Source organism: Sinocyclocheilus rhinocerous, unplaced genomic scaffold, assembly GCF_001515625.1.
Source record: "Sinocyclocheilus rhinocerous isolate Xijiao unplaced genomic scaffold, SAMN03320098_v1.1 scaffold1295, whole genome shotgun sequence".
In the NCBI taxonomy this organism is placed as follows: Eukaryota; Metazoa; Chordata; class Actinopteri; order Cypriniformes; family Cyprinidae; genus Sinocyclocheilus; species Sinocyclocheilus rhinocerous.
In genome coordinates this window covers 735,074-749,332 of record NW_015660499.1, presented here as the reverse complement: position 1 = coordinate 749,332, position 14,259 = coordinate 735,074, and the positions used below count along the sequence as shown (strand labels likewise).

Below are 14,259 nucleotides of genomic sequence, written 5' to 3'. Positions count from 1 at the left end.
TATATATATATGAGTGCTTGTGCGGACAGACAACAGTAAATAGACAGACACATACACAGAGCGCTACTGAAGAGCAGAAGCTGGTTTGCGCCCGGCCGGATGCGCTTTTATGCTTTCTGGTGCTTACGTCACCCTGCTCGTGACGTCTCGCTGCTCCATTGGACGGATTTGACATGTGCTTCAGAACGCGGTCACGCAAGGGCGTTCCCAAAGCGATCTCGACGCAGCTCGAGTTCCTGAAGGGGAACTGCTTTACACTATTTACACATGAGAACATCAAAGAAACATGAAAAGCACAGTTTAGTTGCACTTTGACACATTATTATAGAGGTCACAGGCAATGCATATAATGACCGCATAACCTAAAACATGTAATTCACATTTATTGTCAGAACTATCTAATTTACAATGCATAATATTTTATTATTTTGTTTCGTTATATAATGTGATACTTAACATTCTTTTTATGAATAATCGCTTTTTCATTCAGATAGAGAAAAACATCAAGTGAGCTTTTGCTTCTAAAGTATCCAAAAATAGGTATTACCACATGGTTTATATATTATTTAATATATAAACCACTTTTTCCACACACAAAAACAAAAAACTGATACAGATTGCTACGGTCACATAAAATTACTCATACCATGATATAAGATTTGGGTCACACCGCCCACCCGTAGTGGGTGGATTGCAGAGGGTATTTGGCTTTTGGACAATGGAAAAATGACTGACATTATGAGTGTGTGTGGTGTTTTATTCGGCTGGTTGCCAGATCTCTTCAGAGAGAGACAGTATAATATCTGACAGCCATTAATCATAAAGCGCTCCTGGGATTTAAATGGCTCAATTTCCTCTTGATCTATATCTCTTTTCAGCAAGCGATAATATCAGCCCTGCAGACACCAGCGATCTCTCTGTCACTCACTTATACACACACACACACACACACACCTGGGTCAATGGGAGGTGTGTGTGATCGTATATTACCAGAGGAATGTACCGTGATAACATTATTTCCTGCATTATAAATCACTCAAATGCTTCAAAACCTGAAGCCTTTATAGACTCGCTAAACTCTGGACTGGAGATCTCATGCTCTCAAATGCTTTAAATCTGTAGCTTTGTCAACTGGGGTTCAAGAAAAGCTTCTGGGTAGTTCCTGTAGAACGACGGTTGATCCCATAGGAAAGAAAAAACATGCTTGAGAGCTCATTGATATCTCAATTGTTTCTCATAGACGACAATTTAGACAAAACAGCAAATTGAGATGCCATTCCAAACTTGAGCAAATTTATTTTTTCCTGCAGAACACAAAATAAGATATTTTGAAGAATGTTGTGGTCCAGACAACACTGACTTGACTCACTGTACAGACAAAAGAAACACTTAAGACAATTTTCTAAATATCTTCTTTTGTGTTCCACGGAAGAAAAGTCGTACAGCTTTGAAACGAGATGAGGATGAGTAAATAAATTCAATAAAGTTGACATTATTCAATCCTTTATTATTTACATGGTTAAATATTTTTACTTACAATTACTGCTCCATAGAATATTTTATGTTTAAAGATTGGAACAACTAGAACAATTCATATTCATTCTAAAAATGTCTGTGGAATTTAGTCTTTTATTAATTTCCAATTGGCTTTGCCAGATCTATAAATCACAAAATTAAAAAATAAAACTTTATATAAATAAATATAAAATATAAATCTCATATATCCAGGTAGATTTTATGCAATTGTCACTGGGCGTGGCCTGCATTATCACAAAGCACTGTTTATTTAATCTGTATCTTTATTCTATTGTATTTATTTGTGTAATTGCTAGTTTTTTTTTATTTGTTCTTATTTTTATCTTATTTTTGACACTTGTCTTTAATAATGTTTGAATGTTACAATAGACTAGTAGTTTTTTTGCTGTGGTTTTGACTCAAGAATTGTGAATTGCACTGATATCTAAAATGTATTAATAAATAATTATAAATTAAAAATTATTATTAAATTAATTATTATTAAAACATATTTTTTAATAATGTTTTTATTAAATTGTATTCATGTTTTAGAGTTGAGCTCTGGATGTGTGTTCAATGTATTGTACTGGGAGAGAATCATCCTTATAGCCTTGTTTGTGCAAAACATTCCTCACCTACTTCTCAGCATTATTATTGGTCAGAAACTGTATCTTTAGGCCCCATGAGTCATAATAATCCATCTGAAGAATCAATACCACTCACCTTTCTGATATAAGGACGCTCCATAACCAACCTGCAGCCAATCAGAATACAGATCACCTGTGAAGAGAAAACACACAATCAAATACGCCCAAATCCACACACCTTTCACTATATACTAAACGATTATACTACGAACACTAGCACATAACACTCCAATAAATATTTAACTTTAGGGCCTGACACTTCTCAAGTCAAATGATGCAAGCAACATCACATAAACATGAATGTGTGTGTATTAATGTGAGCAGTAGTGTCAGGGCGAGGTTGAGACTAATGGAGCTCAAACAGAGACTCCCTTTGAGTCACACACACACATGCACAACCACACACGTAAATACACACAGCATGTCTGTATTATATTCAGCTAGTCATATTAGCATTCTAAACCCAAAGGAAGTGAAAAATCTAAGAAAATCTAAATAAATATAAACACCCAAACATAGTGTCTACACCACAAGCATGCTAGTTTTGTTGACTTTGCACACTGGCAGTACAGTGAGCTTTGTTGATTGTAACAAGAGTGTTCTCTTTTTTTCTGATTTGGCACGCTTGCAGTGTAGACAACTTTATGATTCAAACAGGCACATTTGAGTTATGACGACTTTGCACACTTGCACCTCAGACAGCTTTGCAGAGATATAATTGTTAACTAAAACTAAAACTATTAAAAATCATTTTTGGTAACTGAAATAAAGCTGCAGTAAAATAAATATAAATATTAAATTAAAAACTTGGACTGAACTTGAAAATGATAAATAAATACTGCCTTGAAAAATAAATTGAAGTACCAAAATTACTAAAACTGAAACAAAAATAAAGCGATACAGAAAATTATTAAAACTAGTCTTCCATAATAGCTTTTCCTTTAAATATAAATATATACTTAAAAGTCGGCAAGAAATGGAAGTATTGCCAGTATTGACCGCATACATTTCCAAGTAAAATGGCTTAGCGACAGTGTTGTTAGTTTTAATTAACAATATAAAAAATTGTTTCCGTTAATTTTAATTTTAGTAGAAATACATAATTTATAAAATAAAATTAAATTAAATTAAATTTTAGAAGAACTTGAAAAACGTAAAAATCAGAAAGCTGTTTTGGCAACAACGTGAAATAAGTAAGTTGAAGTACTAAAATTGTTCAAACAAATGGAATTTTAAAAAATCTAAATTTAAAAATAAAATATTATTTAAAAATAAAATGATTATTTAAAATAAAAATAACTGCACAATATAGAATATTTTTAAAAAATAAAATAAAAATAACAAAAGCGCATAACTAAAATTTCAATGAAAACTGAAAATAGAAAAATAAAAGCTACTTAAAAATGAATAAATAATATAATAGTATATAAATGATACTAAAATAACTGCTTATTGAACAAGAAAAAACATAAGATGGATCTTGATTATAAGCATTAGTTTTTGATTGGATTGTGAAAAGTCAGAGTTGCATCATAGACATCAAGTGAGTTATATTACAGGAAGAGCAAGTTATGACATTTTGATTTCATGTTGATTATAAGTGTTCTAGTTTTGTCGACTTGCGCTGTTGATGGAGTGTACACACATTCCTTCACTCTCTCTCATACACACACTCACATCTGCTGTTCGACTCTGGCTGGTCGTTGAGTCTTTCCTGCCTAGTCCCATGACGAAAGGTGGGGGGTGAGGTAAGAATTGGATGCTTTATGCCATATGGTCACACACTCTCCAACGTGAACTCCGCATAACACACACTGACACACAGCTGGACCTGATTAGTGCCTCTGTGTGTCTGTGTGTGTGTGTGTGTGTGTGTGTGTGTGTGTGTGCGTGTGTGTGTGATAGTTTCAGGTCTCTCACTCTCTGTTCATCCGTGACATTGGACCTACAGTCATATTAGTGAACTTGTTTTCATATCACACACAATGAAGATGTTACTGTTGTAAAATGCTACTGCACAACACATAACCGGAAAAACAACAATAGCGTGCAAACGATTATAGTTATAGTTAGGATTCTTTGTATTTTATTTATTCATGTTTTAGGTTAAATATTTATAGCAACAGGCATGACTGTAAAGAAAACTTCTTTAATGAAGATTTCAGCATGTTATCAGAGACACTGTCTCTAAATCATTAAAGCATCGCCGCTATAGCCATATTTTTGTAACAAATGCATCAATTTTAACAATAAATTTTAAGATAATTACTGTGCACTGTTATGTTAGATTCAGTCTGCATTTTATAAAATACTGGTCTATGTACGCATGCAAACAGACATATTTGGATGTTATGTCACATCTCCCGTTGTTTGTTTATTTATTTGTGCCTTGCACCACTTTAGGTCCATCTCAAGTTAAAAATATCTTTAAAATGCATCTTGAGACCTATAAATTCTGCTGAATTCTGTCCAGCTGATGTTGCTATTGTTAACTAAGACTAAAACTATTAAAAATAATTTCCGTTAACTAAAATAAAGTTGAGTTTAAAACATTTTTTTTAGACGTGTTCTAAAAAACCCGTCTGATCAGATTATACAGGGTTAAGGCACATCAATCAACTAGTCCATAATAACAATATGTTGTTCTCGCATATTTAAACTTATACCAATTCATCTAGTATACTATATTTTGATGTACTCTAAAGGTAATTGTTTAACATGTTTTAACGATCACGAAAATATATAAAGGGTATACGCAACACAGTGAAATCAAGCTATAGTGACTTTGCTAAACACTGAAGACATTGTGTGAACTGTGCTTCAGTCAACAATTGATTCTTGTGTTCATGGAGCAGATGGTTCATAAAAGTCAAAAATCAAGCAGCTAATGGACACAAACAGTCTGATTTCTCCATTATCCCAAGAGAAAGTCTCTCCTGTTGGGATTACCCTCTAAGTGCTGAAAGAGTAGAGGCTATCAAGATAGTGTGAGTTAACGACCTTATCAGAGCAGTTAAAAGTTTCTGTCGCTGTATCATATTCCCAGCAGACATGTCCTGAACACCCTATATCATGACCAAATCAGCAGTGCAAACCCATCCAGTGTGTTAAAGGAATATTCTGGTTTCAGCGGTTCAAGCTGAGCTGAATCGACAGCATTTTTGGCATATTGTTTATTACCACAAAAAATTCATTTCCACTTGTCGCTACAAATCTGGGTTACTGTGAGGCACTTTACGGTGTAAGTGAACATGGCCAATCTGTAAAGGTTAAAATACACACTGCTTCAATAATATAACCACAAAAAGCTAACTATATACAAGTTAACACAATGTTAATTTTAAAAAAAAATTATAAAAAATAAACAAATGTACTTTTTTGTGTAAAGTTACATCTGATTTTAAAACTTTGTCGCAATGACAATGCAACAAAACCACAAAATGACTGTAAAAAATATATAAATAGCTTTACAGCTTCAAATAATTGAAATAAAAACCACTTACTAAACTTCTTTTCTCTGTTTAGTTGTTTCCAGTGTTATACAACTGTCATAATGACAATGCAACACCATAAACCCTAAAATGACGATGATTTAAACAGTTTTACACTGTCAAATTTAAGTAGAAAGAAGAATGTATGTACTTTAATAAAATTATAAGCTTGGAGGCAGGACTATCTGTTTGCCTGACCAACAGCAGTTGTTCATGGGAAACTTGTTTGAAAACAGGCAGTATTTCTAATGCAGTGACACACTTCAGCTTTTTTAATGTTACTATAAAGTGTAACTCCAAAATATCACAATACAAACCCTCCAAAAGCATATGACAAGGAAAAGATCTTCAATTATTTCCCTAACAAAAAAGTGCTGTGCTGCAATAGTACAATGATGTACCAGATGTTAAAGGGGTCATATGATGTGATTTCAAATTTTCCTTTCTCTTTGGAGTGTTACAAGCTCTTGGTGCATAAAGAAGATCTGTAAAGTTGCAAAGACTAAAGTCTCAAATCCAAAGAGATATTCTTTATAAAAGTTAAGAGTCAACCACGCCTACCTAAAACGGCTCGTTCTAACACGCCCCCACATACCTACGTCACGATCTGGGAAGATTTGCATAACACCGCCCAAATGTTCACGCAAAGAAAGAAGGCATAACTTTTATTCTCGCTGTAGTATTGTCCGGCCGGACAGGGCATCACAATATGGTAAGGGGAGTAACATTTCTGTCACGCGCTTGAGGCATTCGGCCAATCACAACGCTCTGGATAGCTGGCCAATCAGAGCACACCTCACTTTTCAGACCGATGAGCTTTGTAAAAATCGACACGTTTCAGAAAGGCGGGGCATAGAGGAGAAACAATAGTGTACAGTATGTGGAAAATAATGTGTTTTTTTAACCTTAAACCGCATAAACACATTTCATTACACCAAATACACAAAATAATGTTTTTTTTAGCAGCATCATATGACCCCTTTAATACCATGGTATTGTGATATACAACATTGTACTGAATATTTACAATTTTCATATGCTATAGTAGTTATGTCGTACTTTGCAAAGTAATTCAAAGAATATGGTAACGTTACCTGTCGACAAAAACATGGTAGTAAATTAGTTTTACTGCATTTTACTGAATCATGTTGTTAACAGGTCTAAAGACACAAACTGTGAAAAGTGTTGGTTTCATAAAAACCTGTCCAGTATAACAATCATGTATCATGTTAACCGTAGGTTACCCTAAAATACCACAGTAACTACAGTTAGGTACTATTAGACTATACATCACATATAGTTATAGTATTAATAGATCTCCTTAATATGCTCTCTTTTGGATATACAGTACGAACTTATTTCGGTGGATATTTGCCATGGTAAATGTTTGTAACAATGTACAGTGCAATCCAAAGAGCTAGTCTACGAACCGTCATCAGAACGCACCGATTAAACGTTACAATTCATTGAAAACAATCGCAGTTCTGTTAAAAGAGCAGATATACCACGAGACCGATCCGAATCACTTCTCTCCGCTAAAAAGACGGGACTGACTGGATTCTTACCCGTTCTGAAGTCCAAGTCTCCGTGATTTCTTGCTAAAAGCTCCAGAGGGTCCGCGAGCCCGTGTGAATGATGTGTCAGTTCTTCAGCGATCGTCAACATCAGCAGCGCGAGACGCGCGGGAACTCCACGACACCGACTACCGGTGGCGCGCGCACGCTGACAGACAAACTCAACCACATAGTGGCTTAGTCAGGTGATTTAGAACCTAAATCAATAAATGCAAACAACGATTAACTACCTACACAAGGGTAGTTCACATATTTAGTTTATAAAATACATTTATTGTAAACAATTATTGCAATTTATTAAATAATAGTAGACCTTTTCCATTATGACTTGTTTTATGATTCTAATTTAACTAAATTAAAAAATAAATAAATAGCCCATTAAACATTTTAAACAGAATGTTCTGGACTGCTTTACTTTATATATATATATTTATTTATTTATTTTAATATATCAGTTATTTTATTATTAGAGTTTTTGTTACTATTTAGAATTTTCTGTTTCCACCTTAATTTTAGTTAAAGCAATATTATTGTGTTTTTGTCATTTTTGTTAGGTTTTTTTAATGTCGATATAGTTTTTATCTATTTTTATTTATTCGTTTATTTAGTTTTAGTTATTTAGTACTTCAAGTTAAACTAAACAAAAATGAGAATGATGTTGCCTTGGCCACTGGCTGAAATCAAATATTTTTTTAATGTATATATTTTAGTTAACATTTATTTTATATCGAGCGACAAAAATGTTTTTATGGTTTTAGTTTTTATTAACTATAATAACCCCGCATATGGTTTAATTCTTTTACTTTATTTTTCTTAAATTATTGTCAATAAACAACATAATCACAACTTGTGACAACATGCCCCACTATTCAAAAAAGTACCACCACAAAGGCAATGCCATGAGATACGCTTGGAATACCATGGTATTCTCTGACGTACCTCACAGTACCATGTAAATACCATGGTACATATATGGTAAACAAAGAGGACCACGGTACAAATCAATGTAGGACTACCCTATGATACCATTACTAAACTTGGACAATTTATATTGCACATACTATCAAAAATCTTTAATAACTAAAATAATTTGGTTAGTTAAGCAGTTTTTTTTTTTTTTACAGCTTTCAAATCTTCAGATGAATTGAGCCACCCACCTCAGACTAGTGTGAAGAGAGAGGACGAGGAGAAAAGACAGAAAGCGAGAGAAGGTGTTCTTTGTGGCTGGAGTGAATGTCTCATTCATGTGTTGGGCAGAGGTCACGACCCCTGAGCTCCTGTGCTGGTGTGAGTTACGGCCATTACAGCCAAACCACTCACCTGAGAGCGAGAAACGCACACAACGCTTCACTTTGACACTAAACTTTTTACATCCTGAAGAAAATGCTTGCTACAAAGTTGCTAAGGTGTTGTGGTGGTGGCTTACTATAGCCCAAAAGAGTCCTCTATCCTCAAGTCTATGATATTTTGATTGCCAGATATGGCTCAATTCATGATTCACCTCTCCTGAATCAGCAGCATGAGGAGTCATTCATGTCTGGAGCACAAATGCATCATAAAGTTTGCATTTAAGAGTTTGCGTAAATGACTAACACCAAATATGAGCAATAATGATGCTACCTCGGATGGAAAATGTCCTTAAAAGGTACAATATGGGAGAACTGACTCTCAGTTTGAGACTTTAAAAAGGTTATTTATTTATCAGTGTGTGGATCTGTAACCTCGTTGTGTTTTCTGACTTGTTATTTTGTTTTCGAATTTGTCATTGTGTTTTCTGACTTGTTATAATGTTTTCTGAATTGTTGTTGTGCTTTCTGAATTGTTATTTTGTTTTTTAGACTTGCATTTGCGTTTGTAATTTGTTATTTTGTTTTCAGAATTGTGATTTGCTTCGCACTTCTCGGCCACCGTACTATAGCCTATAAAATAGAAAATACAGCCCTTGTTACTTATTTTCACTTTTTTCCCCAAGGAAAAAAAATATTCTTGAAAAATCCAAAAAGTTAAAAAAAGAAGAAGAAGAAGAAGGAATTCCATGCAGTTCACCAAACAAATTTTCCATATAAATTTTAATAATTGGAGGTAAATAAGAGGTAAAATATTTAAATTGAGGGGACAGCAGAGTGTTGGCATTTTATTTTTAATAAAACTTGTATAAAAGCAAACAGGAGTTTTTAAAGTTTTACAAAAACAGAAATTGTTTTAAGTGCAAATCTAATATTTCATTATCATTAACAAAATAAAAAATACAGAAAACAGGCATAAAAACAAGCATTTCACACAATATAGTAAAAGCAGAGTTGCCCACTATCGCATAGAAATAAATACACTTCCCTTCAATTCACGTTTACAAATTTCCTTCTACTGTGAAACACAAAATGTGCAGTTTGGAAAAGGCTAAAAAAGCACCATAAAACGAGTCCATATTCTGCTGTAAATTTCTTATGTGTTAATTTCATTTCTGGTTGCATAATTCCTTTAAGAACAGCTGATCATTTCAGAGTTTTAATTTCCTTATTCAGTATGTTACTTATGTATTTCTTATCTAACCTCTCAGATGGCCTCATCGTATGTTGTGAAGTTTGCTATATAAGTGTGTGACAAAGTAAGACTTTTCGTAATATTTTGGCAACAGAGCGCTGCAAGCTATTTTGCACTTACAGTACAGTTCCATCATTCTGTTGTGTCTGAAATAAGGTCTGTGTTTAACATAAGCTCAAGATATTTTCACATTTTATTCTACAACATAAAATACATCAGTAATACCCCACTTGTGATTATTTTAACCTTTTATGTATGTGTCTTGTGGCTAAATGGGACTACAGAGCTTGTCAGGAACAGTCTGCTCTCACAGCCTTATTGTGTTTATAATAATACTTTCTAGTTTTAAATAAATACTGATAGTTGTCGGAAACATAAAGGTTGTGAAAAGTCATGTGACCGTTTATAATTCATGTATAGCCTTTGTTTAGTTTCCTACTTCTGGTGACTGTGTTTAGGCCTTGTGTTTATTTGTGAAGATCATCTTGATGAATAAACGTGTAAGACTTTTGTCAGTCACTGCGCTTAATTTCTCCAATAATCCAAATCCAATGGAAAAATCCTATTGGTTTTTGTCGAGGGATGCAGGATGATACACACTTCCTCGCTGGACTACAAAAAACATCATCACTGCAGCGTTTTATGTCAGATAAACTAATGTGCATTTCTTCAGAATTTTCTCATTCCAATTTTTGGTCCTTATTTTATTAAACAATACACAATTTTCAATGAAGTGAGGAAATTAAAGGGATAGTTCTTCACCCAAACATAAAAATCCTGTCATCATTTACTAACCTTACTCAACCAAGTTCCAATCCAGTTTCTTTTTTCTGTTGAACACAAAAAATATTTTGAAGAATGTTGCTTCCATGTTTTTTTTTTTTTCAATAATATGTTAGTCAATGGGGACCAGCAACTGTTTGGTTACACACATTCTTTAGAATATCTTATTTTGTTCAACAGAAGAAAGAAGCTGGATTGGCACTTGAGGGCGAGCAAATCTAAATGATGACAATTTTCATTTTGGGGTGAACTATCCTTTTCAAAAAGAAAAAAAAAACAATCCTTCTTTAATTTGATAAAATAACACCAACATAAGTTTCCAAAGTGCTGTTCACACATAAGCATCTTCTAACAGATCATCCTTCATTCAAAACACATCAGAATTGCTTTTCCTTCGAGTATATGTCATTTATATCTTTGTAAATATGTGAAGAGTTCATTTGCAAAAACCGATAACTCAATTATTTTTTTTTTTTTTCAGAAATCCCGTTTTTTTTATTGCGCATTCCAAGTAATATCAATCAAACTGCAGTTGGGTTGTTTTAATTAAGTAATAACAAACTTAAACAAATACAGGTAATTTACTAAATTAAAGTTCATTGAAAGTATGTTTTTTTTTACATATTAAAAGTTTTTTTATAGCAAAAGCAGACTCCAACAGTCGTTTTTTGGCAAAAGCAGATAACTCCACATTTCATGTTTTAGAGTTTAAAAAAACACTCGTTTAATCTTTGTAATCTCCTCAGATGACAATGTAGATGCCTGACAAACGTTGTTGTTGTTGTGATCATAAACTGTATGGATGTGATTACACGCAATACACAGAGCTTCATCATTGTAACACGCTGCTTTTGCAAAGTTCCGTGAAAACGTTTCAGCTTTTATTTTCCTTTTTCGCCCTGAAGAAGATATCACAGATTCATCAAGTTTGTCGAAATGATCCATCCTCGATCACTTTTAGTCAGCTTTGACAAACTCCTCTCAGCTAGCACGTCTTTTCAAAGTGAAAGTAGCCTTGTCACCTGACCTGAATACAGCGCGCTGATTCGCTAAAATGGACTTATCGGCTTCTGTTCAAAAACAACAAGGGCCCTTGTCGGCTTCTGCGGTAAAACGTGAACTCGCGATGCCTTGAAAGTGGACAAAACCGGCTTTTTTGACAAAACGTGTTTAGGGTTCAGATCGCGCTATATGTGGCTATATGCAGATCGTTGCTGTACGGCAATCAGCTCTTTTTTTTTTTAAAGTGGCGTTTATCGGTTTTTGCAAATGAACTCTTCATGAGTTATTTAATTTTTTTCTTATACTTCAACAGTTGTTTTCACTGTGCAATTATATTTTGAGAGTGTGAGCGTGTTTCTTGCAAAGCGGTTTGTCCTTTTTGGAGAAGAAGGTCTGACCCTCCAGACTGACGCTGCACACCTGAAGAGAACAACAGCGGTCATTCATCACACAGCACTCAGTGAACACACAAACACTCTCAGCTGAGCCTGAACACACACTCACTGAGCACACGAAGCAGGTGTCGTGCCAGGTGCCGCCCAGGGCCTCCAGAAACTTGTCTCCTGCTTCTATCGGGAAATCACAACCACGGCAGCCCGTCCCAAACTGACTGTAGTAATCTAAACACACAATTACAAAACTAATAAAACAACAACTCAGAGACACTTTAACTATCAGCTTTGTCTCTGATGTTTCTTCTAAAATTCCTTAGTTGTAATTAAAATATACACAAAAGTGACAACTGTTGCCATAATGTAAGAGTACACAGCTAAAAAAAAAAAAAAAAATGAATCTGGATAGTATACACTATGCTTTCATTCAGCAAGAAATTGATCAATAAATAAAGACATTTATAAGGTTACAAAATTTCTATTTCAAATAAATGTTGCTATTCATCAAAGGACCCAGAAAAAAAAAAAAAATCCACAAAAATATAAAGCAGCAATTAAGCAAATCAGCATATTAGAATGAATTCTGAAGGATCATGTGACACTGAAGACTGGAGTAATGATGCTGAAAATTCAGCTTTGCATCACAGGAATAAATTACATTTTAAAATATAAGCAAACACAAAACAGTTATTTTAAATTGTAATAATATTTCACAATATTACTGTATTTTTCATCAAATAAATTTCCACGAGAATTTGGAGACTTAGATAAAAGTCTTCATTTACTCTCTGCTTAAGCTTATAAATGTCTAAGAGAAATAATGTGGATATAAGAAAGATGTAATTTGTGAATCTTTAAATTAATGTTCCAATGATTATTGAGGAAAATGATCAGTTAATGTGTCTTAACTTTGATAAAGAATATCTCTTTGGTTTTGAGACTTTAGTCTTTGCAACTTCAGGGATCTTATCTATGCACAATCAGCTTGTAACACTCCAAAGAAAAAGGAAAACTTGAAATCGCATCATATGACCCCTTTAATGAAAATGTACAAATACAGTAAATGCAGAAAGGTTTGTATGGGAGTTAACTAATTCCATTAGTTCAGTTTTAAAATAACTGAAGTCTATAGAAAGTAATAGACAAACAAACACCTCTCTCGCAGTACGGCTCTCCATCCTCAAGATGAAAAGTATCGTTTCTTATCGGTTGCTGACAGGATGCACACAGGAAACAATACACATGCCAGGTTTGCTTGAGTGCATTGATCACTTCCTGTTAAAACACAACATCATCATCATCATCTTTACATATACACTTCCAGTCGAAAGTTTGGGGTCACCAAAAATGCATTTATTTGATCAAAACTACAGTAAAAACCAGTAATATTGTAAAGTATTATTACAAATTAAAATAACTATTTTGTATTGTAATATATTTTAAAATGTAATTTATTCATGTGATGCAAAGCTGAATTTTCAGCATCATTACTCCAGTCTTCAGTGTCACGTGATCTTTCAGAAATCATTCTAATATGCTGATTTGCTGCTCAAGAAACATTTCTGTCGTTCTGCTTACTATTCTTGTGGAAACCATGATGGAATTTATTTTTTAGGATTCTTTGATGAATAAAAAGTTTAAAATAACAGCATTTATTGTAAATAGAAATCTTTTGTAACATACTACATGTCTTTAATGTGACTATTGCATCCTTGCTGAATGAAAGCATTCATTTCATTCACTGACCCCAGACTTTTGAATGTACATGCACATACTGTAAAATAAAGACGGGAATGTTTAGGCCGTCCTAAAAGACATTAATGTCTCTCTGTGTGTGAATATATTTGTATCAATGAGCCAAAAGCTCAAGCAGGCAGTTAGAGATGGAGTATATTTCATGTTTGTGAAACACACGCTCACGGACCCCCAGGATTTTGTACTGGCAGCGTGCGCAGGCCGGAGCGAAGAACTCCTCATAGCAGTGCTGGCAGTAAACAGAGCCCTGTTCCTCCACAAAACCCAGCTCGCTCAGAGACACACTGCAGTGAGCGCACGTGAACTCCTCCGGGTGCCACGATTTCCCCATTGCCATCAGGAACGGCCCCCTGAAACACACATACATGCGTATGAAGGATAAAACACATGGAACAGCAGCATGACTTGTGGTGTTGTACAGTGGTTAAATGTTGTGTTGTGACACAGGGCAATTTCTGGTCCAATTTGCAGTTTACTCTGGCAAAGAAAAGCCCACCTAGACAGTACGAGACCGACAAGCCAAATTAGCCAGATTTTCCATCTGGCTGAATTTCCATCA

General features: G+C 34.3%; 1 protein-coding gene across 4 annotated transcripts in view; it reads right to left on the bottom strand.

Annotated features, from left to right (window-relative positions):
* Positions 1-11,714: 11,714 nt before the first annotated feature.
* LOC107725153 (PDZ and LIM domain protein 5-like) overlaps positions 11,715-14,259 on the bottom strand; it is a 47,446-nt gene continuing 44,901 nt past the window's right edge. The window contains exons 10-13 of one of the 4 annotated variants that reach the window (XM_016534318.1): positions 13,870-14,050; positions 13,100-13,220; positions 12,058-12,173; positions 11,715-11,973 (exon numbers count right to left, since the gene is read on the bottom strand). In XM_016534318.1, coding sequence (XP_016389804.1) covers positions 11,884-11,973; positions 12,058-12,173; positions 13,100-13,220; positions 13,870-14,050 — 508 coding nt within the window. In that variant the 3' untranslated portion in view covers positions 11,715-11,883. The remainder of the gene's footprint in view (positions 11,974-12,057; positions 12,174-13,099; positions 13,221-13,869; positions 14,051-14,259) is intronic. The other 3 variants (XM_016534320.1, XM_016534319.1, XR_001638096.1) reach the window with 3 other exon arrangements.